The 21,376-nt window shown below is 25.1% G+C and overlaps 1 protein-coding gene across 1 annotated transcript; it reads left to right on the forward strand.

The window, feature by feature from the left end:
• Positions 1-11,586: 11,586 nt before the first annotated feature.
• LOC124934318 lies at positions 11,587-12,324 on the forward strand. Its single transcript, XM_047474836.1, has 3 exons — positions 11,587-11,800; positions 11,878-12,017; positions 12,091-12,324. The coding sequence occupies exons 1-3, from the start codon at positions 11,668-11,670 to the stop codon at positions 12,190-12,192; spliced, it is 375 nt and encodes a 124-aa protein (XP_047330792.1). The 5' UTR covers positions 11,587-11,667; the 3' UTR covers positions 12,193-12,324.
• The last annotated feature ends 9,052 nt before the right edge of the window (positions 12,325-21,376 follow it).

Here is a 21,376-nt window from a genome sequence, read left to right on the forward strand (position 1 = left end):
TTGTTTTAGTGAACATCCCAAATTGATCAAATATGTACTTTGGTCTCTCTTGTTTACAGTGTCTCATATATTTAACACCAGATAATTAGCATTCTTTTAAAAATTATGCAATGGAGGGGAAAGAAAATTTTCTTGAATCCCCAATATTAATGAAGAATTCTCATAACTAAAATATTTGTTTGTATGCATGAATTTGACCCAATATTATTGAGTTTAAGAATAACAAAAATATTTATCTCACTAAAGAAACTCGAAATAAACGTAGGTATTTGAACAAAAGAGAAGAAGAAATACAAAAAACTCTTAAAAAATTTTTTTTTTTGATATATTTTAAAATTAATAATTTAATTTTAAAATATTAAATAAAAATATATTTTAAAATTATAATTTTATTAGGAATTTTTTTAAGAAAATAAAAAATTATAATTTATTTATATAATTCTATTATATAATACATTTTGTTTAGAATATTTACTAAATAAATATGGAACTATCAAGTAAATAATGATAATTGCAAAAACAAAATTAAGACAATATTTTTATTTCAAAATATTGATTAAAATTATAAATTATAAATAATTCTATTTATAATACAGTTAATATATATTATTGTTTTTAATATTATAAATTAATTGTAATAAATAAATAATATAAAAAACAATAATATATATTAAGTTTCTAACTAACAATATATAAATAAAATTATATATATTTAAATAATTATTCTAAATGTTAATATATTACAAAAATATATATATATATATATATATATATATTGTAATTAAGGAGAACTAGTATGCCATCTAGCGTGTGATGGTCCTCCATTTTATTTAAAAATCTTACAATAAAAATTGAATCCGTGATTTTTTTAGTAAATATATATAAGAGATTAAAGAGAATGCCATCTAGACATATATATGCTCGTACAACTAGTTTCATCTCAACATATAAAATTTGAAAAGTTATTTAAATGCATGTAATATTAAAAATAGACTCATTAGTCTCTCCACTAATTATCTTTACAAACTAAGTTAACTTTTATTTTATTTATTTTTTCTGAATTTTCAACCTAAAAACTAAAAAACATGACTAAAAAATTAACAAAATAGATCACATCTACTTTCTTCTCCACTTTTTAATGTAATATATGATAATGCTCACTAGGTTGCTCAATAACCGTCTTTGTCAGCAAAACAAATTAAATTTACTAAGCTTGAATTATCAGTTGGAACAAGTCGGCAACCAAAAACAGTATATATGCCGATGTGACTCAGCAACCTTCATTTTAAACACAAAACCATGAGCTCAACAAACAAATCATATATATATATATGATTAATAAAACACTAACAATTGTTGTTGTAATTAATTACAACTTTTGATTAATATATTATTTAGTATTTGTATATTAATTGTTATCATATAAAGATTAAAATTTAATTAAAGTTATCTATTAAAGTATAAAGGTTATGGACTTATTTGGATATTTATAATAAATGAGGGACAAATTTGTATAGAAGCAGAAATATCACTTATTATTTTTTTGATGGACCAAACAATAAATGGATATATAAGGTTAAGTCCCCAACCCATATAGATAGCCTAACTATTACATTTATCTAATCTGACAAAAATATTATGTTCATCCTTCAAGAATACTTAAAAAGACTATAAAAAAAACAAGAAGATTCAATATCAAGAGAAGATCCGAAGAATATTAAAGTACGATTTAATAAACCGTTTGTCATTAAAGATTCAGATATATTTCCGCAAATTACAGTCTATCTCAATTTATCAACATAAAGTATAAAAATTATAGACTTGAGCATTAAAATATGTAGTTTAAAGATTCTAACAAGTAGTATCATATCCCTCTCTATGTCTATCTATTGAGATTTAAGTTTATAAGATTTTTTTAAGAATATGAACAAACATTTTTTATATGTTCTTGATTCGGCTAGATTGGATAATGATAGAATGAATTAATTAATTAAAAATACCAATATTTATTGTATATATTGATCTAAAATTTTGGATTGGATTAAAATAAAATAAAATTTTGGATTAGATTAAAATAAGTAATTATAATTAATTAAGGAATTAATTATATATATATATATATTTAAACTTAAGAATTCAAGAATTCTAATAATTATATTTTCGATTAAATTTATAAACCCAATAATTAAGAAAATTGGATTTTAGATTAATAATTTATTATCATTATAATTAATTAAGGAATTCAGTTTTAGAGTTATAATTAATTATTATAATTAGTTAAGGAATTCAGATTTTAAAATAATAATTAATTATGATTGATTATTATTAATTAAGGAATTAAAATAATGATAATAATTATATATTAAAATTTATTTATGAAACAACTATTAATATATCAATACATTCATATACAACAATTAAGAATAAAGATAAAATATATTATGAAATTCTAGATTAAGAATTATAGAATTTAATATATACCTATCTAGGTTATTTGAAAATTAAGCAAGAAAAAATATACATGTTATATTTACAACACATATTTATAATATTTTATAAATATTGATTACATTAAGTACATATTAAAATATTAAATATTAAAATATATTTAATGAACTAATATAGAAATCAGGTGAATACATACATTTAATTTATGAATTAATTAATGTATTGATTATTTATATGAATATATTGAGAAATTAAGAAAAAGTCAACCATAAATAAAGAAAAACAAAATAAAGAAAGAAAACATTCATTATTATTTATTATTATTAATACTAATTTATAATTAAAGAATAAATAAAGAGTTTTTATAACTCTTTATTATATTTATCGAGAATTAAGAAAATCAATTGATAAATTTATAATTTTATAATTTTAAGTAATTTATCTATATATTATTAATTATTTAATTATCAATCATGTTACATATTTGAATATATAATTACATATTTCGGTATATATATATATATTGTGTTGATTGATATTAAGAGATATTTGAGTGATGAGTAAAATCGCAATTATTTGTTTTGAGTTATACACATATGGAATTTATACGATTTGGATACATAAAACAACATTCAGATTTTTAGTATTAATAGCACATTCAAAATTTGGTACAATTTTAGGCACACTTAAATTTATAATTATGCGATTGTTAATTGGCCAAAGGAAGATTAATAATTAGTCGGATTACAAATTTAAATAATGTACAAATTATTAATTTTTAAATTATATTTGTTTTATAATATTAAGACGGTTGTGTTTGTAACTATGCGATTATTAATCGGACAAAATGAAGTTTAATAATTGCTCGAGTTACACATTTAAAGTATATATATACATAAGTTATTAATTTATTAAATCAATTAATTGAAGCAACATCCCACCAAAGTAGGCTCTCTTGCGTAGGTTAATATGTTTTATAAATTAAGAATGTAGTGTGTATGTAATTCATGCGGTTATTTATTCGGTCCAAAAGAAAATAAATAATTGGTCAGAATAACATTATGCACATGTGGTAATAAATATGTAACAATTATTCGGTGTGTCATGTGAATAATTGGATTATCCAAAGATAATCAATTATTTGACGGGACTTATTGTTAATATTACAAAAAAGTATCATTTCCAAGTTAATATTTAATGTCCAAAGACTAAATATTAATGTTGTGTTTGGTATCTTATGATGAGACGTATCAATATTTTAAATTTATGTGATTATTATTTTTTTGTGAGTATGCTTGTTCATTTTATTTTATCGTCTAATTAAGTTAATATTTCTGATTATACGAGTTTTTTTTCAATATCTTAAGTTCATTTTATATGATAAAGTTTTAAGACGTATCTAGAATTGATTATTTTTTAGAATTATATCTAAAATGGTTAAAATTGTTAAGAGTATTATTAGAATAAAGATTTCATAAGAAATACACCATAATATATGTTTTATTTTGTCCAAAATAAAATGCATTAAAGTTAGAGTTACACTAATGTATTCTCATGCATTTAATTTGGATTTTCTTATTCACACTTAAGTTAATTGATGTGAATTGTAGTTGTCTAAAGGGAGACTTAATCTCTATATGAACTCACATCATATTGTGTGTAAGAAAAATAAAATATTAAAACAAAAATAATATAAATAGTGTCCGCTTATCAAATATCTTAATAGATAATAAAGAAATAAAGTTATAATAATTACAGTTGTTGCACCTAAAAGAAAATTATTAAAGAAAGTGGTGCATAAAAGAATACATATTATAATTTTTTTTGTTTGTTCTAAGAATAATTTAATTTCGTTACTCATACACATTTGATGGTAAACTTCAGTATTAATATCTAAAATAAATGTGTTAATGTACGGTTGTGTTAAATGTCAAAAGTCAATTGATGGGGAAAGAAACATCAGCGTGGGCATTGACAATTCATATTGTTTTTTTGAGAAATGGCTTACGCCATTAATTCATATTAAAGATGAAAAAATAAAGAACTATTTCAGATACTCTTTATTTGGAAACAAAAACTTATGAAATATCTCCATATAATTAATTTATTTGGAGAAATAAATTAAAAATTACAACTTATATACAAAAACTAAAACATCTAGTGAATTCTTTTGAGGATTTTAATTAAGGTTAGACTTTATAGGTTTACAGAAATAAACTAGACTAAAGAATTGTTAGATGTTAATTGTTGGATATTCTAAAAGAACTAGAGACAAATCTAGTCTCATAAATACTTCAAGATTAGCCTTAAAATTAAATAAATACAAAGACTCCTTAAACAAGAGTCTAATGTATTCTCAAGAATATATGCATCAAGAAATTAAGTATATTTATGATGTTGGTCAAATACTTAAAGGATCCTAGTTTGGATCATTAAAAAGCAACAAAGCAAGTAATGTAACATTTTAAGAACAAAACATTACATACTCATGGAGTGAAATCGAATCGGATCATTTGATATTTTGATTCGAATTTTGTTGGATACCAAAACAGTCAAAAATTCGTGCCACATAATTTTAGCTTAATTATTAGCTGAAAGAATTAATTCTCGTAAAAGTGTTAAGTAGACACTCGAACTATTTCAACATGATGATATAAATTTTTTAGGTGTTTTGTGGCATCCAATTAAAGAATCTAACTGCAAAATTTTGTCACGGGGTTACAAATTATGAATGATATAGAAAGAATACTAAAGATATTATGTGACAATAATCTATAGTTCTTTTACTTTAAGAGTAATATGAGTTCGACTAAGTCGAACTTTTTGGAAAATAAAGAATTTAGAATATTTAATTATCTATTGAATATATTTGGATAAACTCTAAAATTACGGATCAATTATCAAAACATTTGATATTCGATGTATTTGATGAACATATTGTTCATATGAATATTGCATATTTAGATGGTATACAGTTTTAGCGGGAGTTTGTATAGTGATGCTTGTATATATATAATTTAGAATTTATGTGCACATTAAATATTCATTTTATAAAGAAATTAAAGATTTAATTTTTTAAAATTCAAGATTATAAAGTTATTCAGATTGATCTCTATAAGAAATAAAGGAGGACCAGTTGGTATTAGAGATGTTAAAGATCACACTAATGTTAATCCACACTACACACCCATATTTGATCTATGTCATTTGATTGTATTGACATATGTGACTATTGATGATTTAATTACGAATTAATATAACAAAAATCGTTTTAATCTTATGTTTATATAATTGATGGACGAGATTGATATAGATATTTTTAGAAATGATAACAATATTTTGAGGTCTTAAAGTTATAATATACAATTGAAGAAAATATATAATCAAATTTAACAACACAAATATACTCCATTTAAAAAATTTAATAAAAAATTATTAATTTCATTTTTTATATTACAGAAAATAAAAAAAATATTACAAAAGTATTATAAAGAAAAATAAATAAAAAGAGATAAATAAATAAATAAAAAATAAAAGAGAGAAATTAATTAATTAACTAATTAATTAATAAAAAAAAAGGAATGAGAGAGAAAAAATGAATATTTAATTAATAAATATATGGATTTAAAAAAAATAATTAACTCTATTTATTGATATAGGTTAAATGAACTAATTTTTCATACTAAATACATTTAAATGAACTTTTATTAGTTCATACGTTTAATTGAGTTCGTTGTACAAATTCATACGTTTAAATAATTTTTTTTCTTTTAATTATACATTAATAAATTTAATAACATTTTTGGTTTAAACAAAATTATAATTCTAGTTGTTTCTATATAGATTCATGTAAGATTAATCAATTTAATTAGGAATTTATTTGTACATTTAATTTGAATTTGTTTGAAATTCATCAAATAATATTGAAAACATAATCTCAATTACTAATAAAAAAAAATCTTTTTAAACTTTAAAATAAATGATAGATATTTAAAATATTTATTTGGTATTTGATTATAACGATTATATCCACGTTAATTGTTATCGTCTTACTCTTTATTTTAATATATTTAATTAAGTTTTATAAATTTTAACATATTTAATTAATTTTTCATTTCAAGAAAATTCTTTTCTATATTTATTTTTTTTAATCTAGAAAAGAGAAATTTCATGAAACATGTTTGCATTTATTTAAAGTGAGATTGAGCGAATACATTATTTTTTATAGTATAAAAAATTATGACTTAATATTAATATTCATTTCATTGACAAGACATAAATATCAAACGTTAAATGGGTGTAATTTCCACTTTCTTAACTAATTTGCTATATTTACAAGAATATATGTTTACATTAATGTGGTTGAGAAAATAGATTAATTAATTCAATTTTGTATTATTTTATTCATCCATATCTATTATTTTTAAATTAAAGACTATTTATTTTCTCAAAAATTAAAATAATATATCTATATTTAAAACTAATTGAATTATAGTATATATTATTCTTTGTCATAAATTAATTTAATTATTAAGTATTATATCAAACTAAATAAAATATATTTTAAGTAAATACAATTAGAAATTACCTGTCCAATTCCTTTTCTAGGTTTTTATTTTGTCACTCAATTTTTATTTTGAAAGGTTAAAGTTATTATTATTTTTTCACTCAAATATACCCCATTTGATTTTGTCCATTCAACTTTAAAAATTATTCAATTTTTCCTCCAAGGCCCATTTGATTTGAGTTATATAAATTTTATCCAAATAAATTATTATCTCGTCATGAACTAAATTCTATCAAATTATTATCTCGTCTTGAACTAAATTTTATCAAATTATTAAAATTAAGGGGGTAAACAAACCAGTTTGCACATTTAAATTGTTGATGTGAGTTTGTTTGATTCGTTTTGATTAGTTAAAAGATCGATTAGGTGAGTTCCTTCCATCTTCAAGTTTAACTAAGACATAGTTACTCCTCTTACTACGAGACGCTTCCCTAACCAACGCTTATATCAGATTCTATCCAAACTTTTGAGTGCTACTTAGTATTAGTATCGATAAAAGGTCTGAAAAATATAAAAAATATCAAATTTTAAGTATTTGTACCTTATCAAAATATGGTGGAAGTCTGGAATATTCATTTATGACCTTGTGCAATTTGTACAACTAGATGTACATACAATTCGTATTGAATTAGTTGCCTCACAAAGATCTCTTATCTCGGTTTCTTATTTTGGTTGCTGGAGAAATTACTAAACGTTTAACATTCTCTCACACTTCGCGTCAATGAGATTTTTTGAGAAAAAATAAATAAATATGTTTTGGCAATATGAATATTAAATAATAATAATAAAGTACTATGACACTTTGAAGTTTGAATTTATATGAGAGAGCATTGCTTTTTGAAAAAAGATATTAAATTAGGTACGGAGAGAATAGTATAAGTTAAAGACTATTTCTAATTTTCTTATCTATTATGAGTCAAGTTTAGTATCACACCATTTTTGTTTTTATACAGCAAACCTATAATAATATTTTTGTTATGGAATAGTATGAAAACAAAATTATTTTAATTTTATTTTTATATGATGTGATAAAAAGAAACTTTGATATTGCTGAATCATTAAAAAAAAATTAATATATTAAAATTTTAATAAAAATAAATACTCAAAATTAACTGCAATCTAAAATAAACATTAACTACATCCAATACCAGGCTATAAATTTATTCAAAATCAGCTGTCACAAAAAAAAACATTAAAAAACATTGTCATAAAATATGCATAATATTAGAGAGCTTAATTGGTCCGGTTTAGTTAAGTTATTCAACAAATGTGTGGTTTCAGATTTACGTTAGGACTGAAGTGAACTTAAATTCATAAAAAAAAAAAATATATTTTATTTTATAAATCTATTTTTACGGTAGAGAGGAAGTGAAAAAACTCCTTCAAGTTCTACCCCATCTCCATGTTCATTTTCCCAATATACTCTACTTTCCTTCAATTTTCTCATAATACTCCACTTTTCCTCTTTAACTTATTAAAATATTAATTTTATTAATATATTATATATATAGTTAAAATTAAAATTTCTAAACTAAATAATTAAAATTAAATATATATATATATATATATTTATATAATTAAAATTAAATATTCTAAATTAAATAATACAAATTAACTTAAATATTATAAGTTATATAATATTAAAATAAAATATATTACATAAATATAAAAAAAAATGCATTTAATAGAAAATAAAATAAATAAGTAGACATTAAATATTAATGACGACCATATTAAAGCCATTGTGAACCGTGTCTGGTATGTCTTTCTTATCTGTATCGTCCACAAACTATCATTTTTCTAGTATTATCTATTTTTGTTCGAATATGACGCGAGTTTTGACCTCGCTCACCAAGTTTGATTGTTTTTCTCAAGTTTGAACGAGAGTCAGTGAAAATGTTCAATATGCTTGATTATGAATTGAATTAAACACGAATTATTACATTTTACTAAGCGAAATATATTGTTTTCCATCTCGATTGTATGTCAAACAACCTGCCAATAATGGCAGAGCTATAAAGTGTGCTGCGGTGGGTGGTTCAGGGTAAACTTTTAAAATTATATATATATATATATATATATATATATATATATATATATATATATATATATATATATATAAAAGTATTTGTTTGTGTTGGCAAACTACATATCTGATAGGTCAGATGATAAAACCCTTAATTATATAAATAGTGATATTATTATTATTATAAATTAAGCTTATATTTAATTAATAATTATATCCTTCTTTAATAATAATTATTAATATTTTATTTTATATAAACAATATTTTCTAATATACAAATATTTATAATAATACATAAATTTTAATTAATATATAAATAATATTTATTTATATAATTATCTAACTTAACCTATAAGGAATTAATAAAATTATATATTTTAAAATTATATTTATATGATAATTATATATATATATTATTTTTTTTATTAATTTTAATATAATTAATAATACAATTTACTTATAAAATAAACATTAAAATATATAAATATAAGGGTAAATTAGTCTTTTATATTTTTTTAATTTAAACTATTTTAAAAATTTATAAAAAAATATAAATTAATATTCAAAGTAAATTAAAATAATTATATTAATTTGGTTCGGTTATTTAAATAAAATATTTTATTTATTTATTCAAAACGGTTTATAGACATTAATATTATATAATCGTCTTCTCGAGTGTCTACTAATATGTTTTTGACAACAATTTTGTGTTTTTGTTTTATTTTTATGTTTTGTTTTTTTTCTATATTTTTACCAAACTATAATGAAATCCACTAAATAGACTTTCATATTATTTTTTTAGAACGTTGGGTTTTGTTGCTCCTTAAGAGTACGACTAATCCGCATATAACTTGTCGTCTAACGGGTTCGAACTCAGGACCTCAGAGAGGCCTGAGGATATCCACCTCTTGTTGCCTCTAGGTTAGAAGAGAGGATAAAAAATGAGACAACGGATTAAGTTTAAATGTATAAATTTGTTTTTTAAATTGAGTGATCTTATTAATTTTTAAATTTCGTATATTTATTTTATTTTAGTAAGGATATTCGTGAAACGATTGATATGTTCACTTAATACCCGTAATAGTGTAATACATATAATCTTTATAACCCAGGAAAAAAATTAATGGATTCTCTCTTGCATGCCACAATATGTGAATATGGAAAATGATTCAAATTCTATTTTCCATAAGAAAAAAAAATCTACATAAATCCACATTTTGTTTGTTACCACCTTTCCAATACCTACTTTTGGTTCTGTATAGTGCAGTAAGTAATGACTTCGAAGACTAGTGCAAGAGTCACCCAATTTTATTTCATATAATGAACAAAGGGGAATCTTCGAAGTCATTACTGTACGATACACCTTAATGAACAACGGGGAATCTTCGAAGTCATTTAATATTAATTTTATTTAATAAATACAATGTAAATACACCTTAATGTATAAATTATTTTATTTGATAACATGTACAAATTAAGTTTTTATTGAAACCTTTATAATTACACATTGAATTTTAGGAGATTATTCTCCATTATGATATTTAATGTATTATAATTCTTTATAAATAAATTTAAGAATTGTATGGTTACAATAATATCAATAATAAAATTTTAATATAATTAAATAAAATAGAATAATATGAATTATATTCATACAAATAAGTCATTTGAATTTTTAAGAGAACAACTCTATAAATTTCTTTAAAAAATTTTAAACCAACTTGCATTATTAAGAGTTGAGAAAGACAAACGATTTAGAAAAAAATATAAATTTTTAGGAATCGTGTTGTGTTGAAGATGACGTTTAAAAGAGAATCTTTAAAATTTATCTACGATTAAATCGAGAGAAAAACAATGACTAGAGATATTTGATTTAATATTTATTTTAGTTTTAAAGTTTTTTAATCGAGGTGATTCAAATTAAAATGACTAATTGAATTGATGATTCACTTTGAATAATCACATTCTTTTATGTTGTCTTTGGGTGATACTTAAACATAATATCATGAAAATATGTTTTGAAAGGCTTCAATTTGTTGACTGTGATTTTAACTTAGTCTTGGTGATATTTTAACTTAGTGTGATGAATTAGTGATGAATGATTTTAAAATTGGAGATGTTTTTTTTTTAATATAGATGAGTTTATATTTTGCATTGAAATACACAAAGTGGATTTGTTTATTTCCCTATTAATCAAAGTAAAAAAATTATAAAGATTTGCATTTGTATTTTCTGTATCTAATAAAATTGTAAAGTCTAAATTAATAATAAAAAAAGACCTAACAATTTTGGTTTTATATTATATTTTATTATAAGTTTGAGGTGAATATTAATCCATTAACAAATAGTTGTTAGAATTGTTAAGTGTAAATTTATCTAGGGACTTCAATATACTTTCTATCTACTTGCCCTACTAACTAGGTTAAAATTGGGCTCGGCCCATTAGAAAACCCTAATCTTTAACCTATCAGCATCTTCTATAGCCGCCGTCTTCTCATTTCTAAAATCTATAAATGAACATTACAGATGATCAAGATTGCGCAGAGTGAGTTCTGATTAAAAGATAAAATGTGAGAATCTCGTCCTTGAAATCTATTTTTTTGTTGGAGAGTTATAAGAGTAGAAGATGAAAGGTGAGAATCTCGGCCTTGAAAAGAGTTTTGGATACGAAGATGAAATCCATTTTTGCTGCAGGAGAGAATACAAATACGACCTTGAAATGTCTATGATTGTTTATATACTTCTTCTTGATCACGAAGGTAGGTTCTTTCTCAATCTGTGTCACTTTGTGAATTTCTTAGTGTTCTGTATTCTAACTAGTTTCATGTTAATGCAGAGAAAACAAAATACCTTAATAAATGGATGTGCAAAAAATATTGGACATTCATAGAAGATAACGGATACAAGGTACTGGTTGATTCCTTACTAGACGAACAAGAAAAATCATCAGTAAGAAACAACATTGATGTTGAAAAGGTATTGATATAGATCACCACATTTTGTTTCTTCAATTTTTGTTATCTTTTTAATCACTAATTTTTTCATGTAGGATACCTATTCATTGGCAGAAGGGGAGATTGACCCTAAAACTCTTGGAGGAGAAAATGAAGATGTAAGCATGGCCCATGAAGAAGGCGTTTCCCCCTCCTAAACACGAATGGGCTGATTAATATAAACAAACGAGGAAGATGCTCAAACCCAAAACCAGTTAGAAGAAGATATAAGGCACATGAAATTCTTCATTAATGTAATTTAGATAGTTTTTATAAACTTAATTTGAGTATTTCTTTTTATTAAAAGATATTAATAATACTTTTATTCTCATTTTTGTTATTTAATATTTCATATATTTTCTAAGGATGCTCAGTTCAAATAAAAGATAAAAGTGAGATTGATAGATGTGTGAAATGAGAATGGGTATAATTAATAGAAGTGTAATGTTTGGTTAAGAGTTTTAATTATTCTCATTAAAAAAGTTATAAATATAATTGTTATTAAAATTATGATTAATTTTATTTTTATTTTATTAAATTAAAATATGAAATATTATAATTTTTATAACATAATTGTTTAAAATATATAAAATATTTAAGTGACATAATTTAATAAAATATAAACATCTAATATTTTTTCATATTAATTATATTTTTTCAAAATAAAAATACTTATAACAAAAAAAAAAAACAAAAAAAAATATTGAATATTTCAATTTTTTACTAATTATAAATAAATAATTATCTATTAAATATAAATAATATAAGACAAAGTCTTTCAAATATTATATACTTTAAATTAAATATAATATTTTATTATATAATTTTTTTTAATAATAATTTTTATTAAAATATTTTATATTTAATTTTTTAATATTTTTTATATAAAATTGTTATTTTATTTTTAGTTTTATATTTTTATATTTTAATTAATTAATTTTATTTTATTATTAATATATAATATTTAAAATTAATTATATTATTATTAGTTATTGTAATTATTACTAAAATTTTATTTTAAATGATTTCTTAATATTATTTAAATAAATTATTTATTTATAAATAAATAAAATTTATTATTATGTTAATTATAAAATAATGTATAATATAATTATAAAATAACGTATAATATAATTATAAAATATATATGATATTATAATTATAAGAAAGAAAAGAGGAGAGTGGAGATAATGGGAGAGAAAGTGTATGCTTCGGAATGAGATTCATTCCTCCCAATTTAGAGAGGATTGGATGATTCTTGAGTATCCGGAATCAAATCAATATCTCATTCCCTTTTCCATTCCTATGTACAAAAAAAAACCACATACCAAAGCATGTCCTAAGATTTCTCTAAAATGGTTTTATGGAACTCAATGGTGATTTTATCAATGATATTTGGCAATGTTGTCAAAGAACCCAAGTACTGAATGATTGCCTTAAGTCAATTCTAATTCACTTTGACCAACCTTACAAAATCTTGTCATATACTAAATTATGTTCTTCTTTACAAAGGAAAAATAGACCTCACAACATCCTTATCTCAATTTGATTGGAAGATCTCTTGGTTGTCTAATTGAAAATAAAATTGTGTCATTTTTAGGGCAGCAAATGAGTCGAGCTGTTTGTGAGTTGCTCGGATAAAGCTCAGCTTGACTTTAACTGAGTTCGAGCCAACTAGTTTAATATTTGAGCCTCTATCAAAGTTCGACTTCACTTTGATCGAATTCGATCTGAGCTCGAGCCGAACTCCAGCTCATATAATGTTTTGTTAGATTATGTTAAATAAAGGGAAAAAATAATTAAAAGAGGAATAATTATTTAAGGAAAAATGTTTTAATTGAGTAAAATAAACTTAGATGAATAAGTTTAAATCAATACGACATAGTTTAATGATATGTTCATGAGCAAAACTAAGTTTTGTAAATATCTATGCGCAAATACAGCTCAAGAAGCGCTTGAAAACATCTTGTTTTAACATACGCCTTTGGTTTAAAGAAGCGCGAGAAGACGTCTTGCTTCAATAAACGCTTCGATCTGAAAAAGCGCGAGTAAACGTTTTGCTTCAATAGACGCTCTAGTCTGAAACAGCGTGAGAAGACGTCTTGCTTCAACAGACTCTCTAGTCTGAAGAAGAACGAGAAAACGTCTTGCTTCAACAAACGCTTTGGTTTGAAGAAGTGCACGAGCAGACATCTCACTTCAACATACGCTCTAGTTTGAAGAAGTGCGCGAGAAGACGTCTTGTTTCAACATACGCTCTGGTCTGAAAAAACACGAGAAGACGTCTTGCTTCAACAGATGCCTTGGTCTGAAAAAGCGCGAGCTGATTCCTTGCTTCAGCAGCAGTCTGAAGAAGTGCGCGAGCAGACGCCTTACTTTAGTAGACGTATGAAGAAGCGTCCGCCTATCTGCTTAGCTCATTAGCATAGCGAACAATAGTGTTTGTCATCAGCGTCTATCAAGTCATCTTAATACACTCAACTGCCACGTACTCAATTATTCCTCTAGCCCGCGTTGTATCTTCAAGTACACCACGTTCTACCGAATATTCCATAGTACAATCAAGTACGCCATGATCCAACGAATATATTCTTGCATACGATCCCGTAGACCCGACGTACATCCAACAAAAAGCTGACACGTATCCAAGAGAAAGATTCGGCTGTTGCTACAATTCAATATAAAAGGTGATCAGAGTACAACGACAAACTTCTTCTTGATCACACACATTCTAAATTGCTAAGCTCTCTGTGTTTACTTTCTCTAAGATCATTCTGTAATTCACTAAGCTAAGTTAAATTATTATTTACTGTTCTACTTGAGTGTATTATCAACATTGTAAGTTGAACAAGACGTTGTCTGTTCAATAGAGTGATAACTAGGAGTTCATAAACAAACAGTTTGTTAAGTCATGTGTTTCTGATTGGGTTTGTGTAGTCACTATACGAATCAAAGCATTCTAGTGAAAAACCTTTGGGAAATAGAAGAAGGAGTGACGTATGAATTTTATCTCCGAACATCCATAAAACTCATTGCGTTTATAGTCGTTTATCTACCACTTCAAATCTAACAAGCATTTCCGCACTTGAATATGTTCAAGAGCTTGCAAAAATTTGTGAAGAATAGAAACAGATTTTCATTTCTAACATGATTAAAATCGAATTGGAAGTGATAATTAGCTCAACAATATTCGACCCCCTTCTATTGTTGTCACCGATCGTAACAAGTGGTATCAGAGCAAGATTTTTTATTCTCAAACAAAGAAGACATCCAAATCATGTCTCTCATAAACAAAATCTCAATGTTCTTAAAGGAAGATTATGATGATTGGAAGATCAGAATGCAGGCTCATCTAACTACTCAAGATGACGACATGTGGTATGTTATCACTGATGGTCCAATAAAAATTATGAAGGTCAGCACAACCACAACTTACACCAATGGTGCTCCTATGATGAATGAGAAACTAAGATTTGAGTGGACTACTAAAGATAAGAAGAAGACAAACCTCGATAATGTGGACAAATATATTCTTACAAGACGCTGAACAAGAATAAGTTCAACAAGATCAAAAGGCAAAAGGCTCATGATAAGAAGAATATGAAGGATCAAAAAGCTCTCCTAGCCGAGGAATAAAAAGCAAGTGGGCTGACAACGATTCTGATGACTGCTCATCAAGCGAGAGTGATGATGAAATAGTTAAATACTTAATGGTTGATGATTCTCATGTATTTGACTTCTCCTCAGAAGAGTTCACAAGAGATGACTTAACCACTGCACTCAATGACATGGTCATTGAGTACAAGAAGCTATCAGACTCTTTTAATGAACTAAATTTGAAAAACAAATTTGATAGCACTTTTTCATCTCAAAACAATGAACTAGATGTTTTTGAAAACAAAATAACTGAGCTTTTATCTGAGAATGAGAAGCTCAAAGAAACGATTCAAACTCTTTCTACTGAAAACCAAAGGTTAAACTATGGGTCAGTTCTTGGAAAAAATATGGAGATGCCGTCAAACTAATGATTCCAGCCGGATATAAATCCAGTTTAGGATTTGTTAATGGCAACCTAGATGAGTCCAACAAAAAGTTGAACCCAATAAAAGGCGAGCTTAATCCCATAAGATTTGTCAAGGGACATTTAAATGAAAGTAAAACTGATCACAAGTGTGATGATTTAACTTCAAAGAATGAGATTAAATATATAAAGCTAACTTGAATCTGGTTGAAACCCAAAAAGAGGGCAGTCAACAGGTCTGGCAAACAAAAACTTGATAGAAAGTCAAGAAGTTTTCATCAAAAACCATCCTCTAAAATTAAGTGATTAACATCTGGTAGAAAGACGTCTGCCGAGCCTAAATCATATGCACTTTTAACAACACAAAATGGGAGATTCATAAAAATAACCCAAATATGGATCCCCAAGGGACTGATCAACCATGGACCCAAATGAATATGTGTACCAGAATTGTAAATATGTATATTTGTAGGTAATTTAGGACAACTTCTTGGAAGAATCTGTTTGATATCTGGACAGCGGATGCTCTAAACAAATGACAAACGACAGACGGCTACTAACTAAAGTAACAAGATGCACATGACCTAAGATCACATTTGGTGATAACTACAAAGGTAAACCATGGGTAATGGTAAGATTATCCATTGTAACCTTACTATTATAAACGTGCTACTAATAGAGAATCTATTCTATAACTTGATTAGTATTAGCCAGATGTGTGATAATGGATATATTGTAAATTTTCAAAAACATGCATGTTTTGTTAAAGATCAGCAGGGTAACACCCTACTGACAGGAAGTAGAGTAGGGAATTCTTATAAGATGAACTAGAAAAATAAGTCGCCTAATTCTGTTTGCATGATAGCTAAGAATGATCAAAATTGCTTATGGCATAAAAGACTAAATCATCTTAATTTTAAAACTATTAACAACATCTATTCAAAAGATTTAGTAACTGACTTACCTAAACTGAAGTTTTCAAAAGATAAGACCTTCCTTGCTTGTCAAATGGGAAAATATGTCTGATCAACTTTTAAAAATAAAGGGAATACTCAATCCGACAGGTCCCTATAATTATTGCACATGGATCTGTTTGGTCCAATTTCAGTAACTAGTCTAAGGGGAATGAAATATACCCTTGTCATTATTGATGATTATTCTAGATTTACTTAGATTATATTTTTGGTATCTAAGGATAAACTGCTGAAAATTTGATTAAAATCCTTAGAAGACTACAAAATAAAAAATCTTTAAGTATCATAAAGATTAGAAGTGACAGAGGATATGAATTTACAAACAGACATATGTTTTCTTTCCTTGAGGAGTCTGGTATTAGACATGAGCTGTCTAGTGCCAGAATTCCACATCAAAATGGTGTTGCTGAAAGGAGTAACAAAACACTGAAGGAAGCAACGAGATCTATGCTAGCTGACTCCGATGTTTCTCAAAAATTATGGGCAAAAGCCATTAACACAACATGCTATACTCAAAACAGATCAATGGTTAATAAACATTTTAATAAAACACCTTATGAAATATTTTATGATAAAGTTCTTAAAGTTTTATATTTTAGGATATTTGGATGTAAATGTTTTATTCATAACAATGACAAAAATTATTTGACTGCTTTTGATGCTAAAGAAGATGCTGGTATAATGTTAGGCTATTCTTCAGTTAGCAAATCTTATCGAGTTTTTAATAAACAAACTCTAACTGTTGAAGAATCTACCCATATTGTTTTTGATGAATTTTTTGAAAGTAATTCTAACAAATTCATTGAAGTTGCTAACAAGTTGGAAGCTGCTAATCTTCAATATGATAGTGATGATGAAGTTCCGATCAACAAAAATAGTACGTCTGATCAGTCGACTAAACCGGTTGATGCTCAACCAGACAACCAGACTATAAGTCAGCAAGTTGCTGACAGTCCGGATGTCGCGGAGCCAACTGACCAGACGTGTGATCCTTTGGGACCGAACCTCAGATGGAACAAAAACCACCCACCTGAATTAATCATAGGTAATCATAATACACCTCTTAGGACCAGACACCAATTAATGGATGAATTCGCAAATTCTGCTTTTTTATTTCTCAAATTGAGCCTAAAAAAATCGATGAAGCATTTCTTGATCCAGATTGGATCAATACTATGCAAAAATAGTTAAATCAATTTGAAAGAATCAAAGTGTGACATCTAATTCCAAGACCGGATGATCAATCGATTATTAGAATTAGATGAGTTTTTTTTAAAACAAATATTTGCATTCATATGTTCTCTTCTTTCTTTATATTTGTATTTGTCAATACTTATATATCAAGTATTCGCTTGCTTGTAGGTATAACCATGTAGATACAGGATAATAATATGTATAGTAAAGTTAATGAGTTGTTTGGTTACAAAATTTTATATCTACAATATTTATAATAAGTATAAATTATACTTCAAAATGCTATGTAAATTATAACTAATAGGAGTAGGTATTAATTTTACTATTTCTTTCTTTGCATATTTAACCTTAGATATTAATTTCTATTCTCAATAAACCCTTCTATTTCTCATCTTTCATTTTATCTCTTAGACTTTTATTCATTTCTTCTTCTCTAACCTAATTTGTAAATTCAAGATGAACATATTAGAAAGTCAATATCAAGATAATACTAAATCAAATGAAGAAGAGGCAGTGGTGGTTGAGCGTTTTCATCTTCAACCTAATCAAACATATATACAATAGTGGTGAACGATGTGAAGTTTTTGATACCTAATCTAAGAATGAATTTGAAGAATAACAATTTTGGATCTACGTCAAGACTCCTCACATCATCAAGTAAGCATGTTTTTACAATATTTCTTTATATACTAAATATTAACGGAAATAACTTCTTTTTTCATTTGCTCAGAAATTGGAGATTTATAAAGTTTTACAATACTTAGTTTAGCTAAATGGGTATAAAACTATGTTTTATATATTTAATTGATTTGAATTTTACTCATATATCATTTTAGAAAGACTAATTCATAAAAAAAACTCAAGATGTTGAGCTTTAGTATTATAATATAAGTATTTGTAAATAGATTATGATCTTTATAGGAGTAACTGGAAAATATATATGTATAATAACTACGGTATTCAAGTATGTGTAATAGATAACTTTAGTATTATAGTCTCCAACTATGTGTACTAGATGTTGATATTTATAAGAGTAACTTAATATATAGGTAAAACCATATGATATTTATAGGAATATCTATATTATCTTTATAAGAGTAACTGTAAATATATATGTGTAATGATAACTACAACTATAGTCTCCAATTATGTGAAACTACAATATCTAATTATGTGTAATAAATAACTTTAGTATTATAGTCTCTAACTATGTGTAATAAATGTTAATCTTTATAGGAATAACTGCAAATATATTAGTAACTATATGATCATTATAAGAGTAACTGTAAAAACTTTACAGGAGTAACTTATGATCTTTATAGAGTAACTATATGATCATGATAAGAGTAACTATATGATCTTTATAAGAATAACTAAAAATATATGTGTAATGATAACCACAAATACAACACCCAACTATGTGTAACTATAGTCTCCAACTACGTGTAACTATATTATCTAATTATGTGTAATAAATAACATTAGTATTAAAGTCTCCAATTATGTATAATAGATGATAATATTTATAGATAACTTTAGTATCACGCTGTTTTTTTAATAATATTATTTTTTAATTCTGACTAATAGATGGATGCTAGTGATGCTGAATATGACAATGATGAATCATGTGATTATTACAAAAATAATACAATGTGTATAGATTTTGAAACTATACAAAATAAACATGAATTTTGTTGTTTACTAAATATGGTTATGATATTTGCCTATGATAGATATCAATCTATATTTCATTGTATTCCTCCATCTATTAATTATGCACAACTTAAAACAACCACAATAAATAGGATAACAAAACACAACGATACTGCATGTATTGACTTGTTAAGAATGGATATAAGGAATTTCCTTTGTTTATACAACCTTGTGAAAATGACAAGATTATCTCACTCTAAAACTGTGTCTCTAGAAAAAAAAACATATATTTCTCTATATTCTAACTCATCATATTAAGATAAGGAATGTTTAATTTACATTTCTTTGTTCGGATTGACTATTAGTAAATATGTACATTAAGTGTTAAAAGTTCGTATACGTCTTCAAGCTGATCTTCTAAAAAAGGAAGAGCCTTTGAAAAATTCTCATACAAATGAAATCTGGAAATTGTTTGAGGTAATAAAATTTCTCATTCTTAACAAAAGACATGAATGTTTAATAATTTTGTATACATTAAAGATAATTGTTCAAGAGCTCTAGATAAAATATATATTCCTATAAATGTGGGAGAATATATGAAAGCAAGGTATAGAAATCGAAAAGGATAAATTGCAACAAATATGCTTGGAGTTTTCTCTCATGATATGATGTTCATCTATGTATTACCTGGTTGGGAAGATTTTGCTACTGATAGTAAAGTTCTAAGAGATGCAATTAAAAGAAATTATGGTTTAAAATTTCCTCAAAGTAAGATTTATATATATATATATATATATATATATATATATTATAAATAGTATATATGACTATACACTACTATACTTTTTTTAATAGAAATGTTTACTAATAGCTACATTAACACAAGTTATTATTTCTTAGTAGGTGTTGGATACACAAATATAGAGGGTTTCTTAGAATCGTTTAAAAATTACAAGTATCATTTAGGATCTTGGAGTTATGGATGATCACCTTCTAATTTTGATGAATTTTTCAACATGAAGTATGAAGCTGCAAGAAATGTTATTGAAAGGACATTTGGATTTCTCAAACTTAGATGGGTTATACTAAGAAGCCCTATGTTTTTATCCAATTAAGACTCAATGTCGCTTATTAATTTCAGGTTGTCTATTAAATAATTATATAAGAAGAGAAATGTCAATAGATCCTATGGAAGAATTACTAACAGAAGAACTTCTACAACACTTGAATCCTCAAATACAAGACAATGTAAGATTTATAGAGATATCAAATTTATTTTATTTTATTAATGCTTAGATATGGATAGTCAAGATGATGATGCACATGCTCATCAAATTAATAAAATAAGGAAAAGAAAAGTTATTAGTAGAAGAAGTTGGACGGATAAAAAACAACAAGTTTTTATTGGGGCATTGAAAGATATTGCATGCTTAGGATTGAAGATAGATAAAGAATTAAGATCAAGATATCTAAATGTTTTGTATGATAAAATAGTAGTTG

This window comes from Impatiens glandulifera, chromosome 1 (genome assembly GCF_907164915.1).
Source record: "Impatiens glandulifera chromosome 1, dImpGla2.1, whole genome shotgun sequence".
NCBI lineage: Eukaryota > Viridiplantae > Streptophyta > Magnoliopsida > Ericales > Balsaminaceae > Impatiens > Impatiens glandulifera.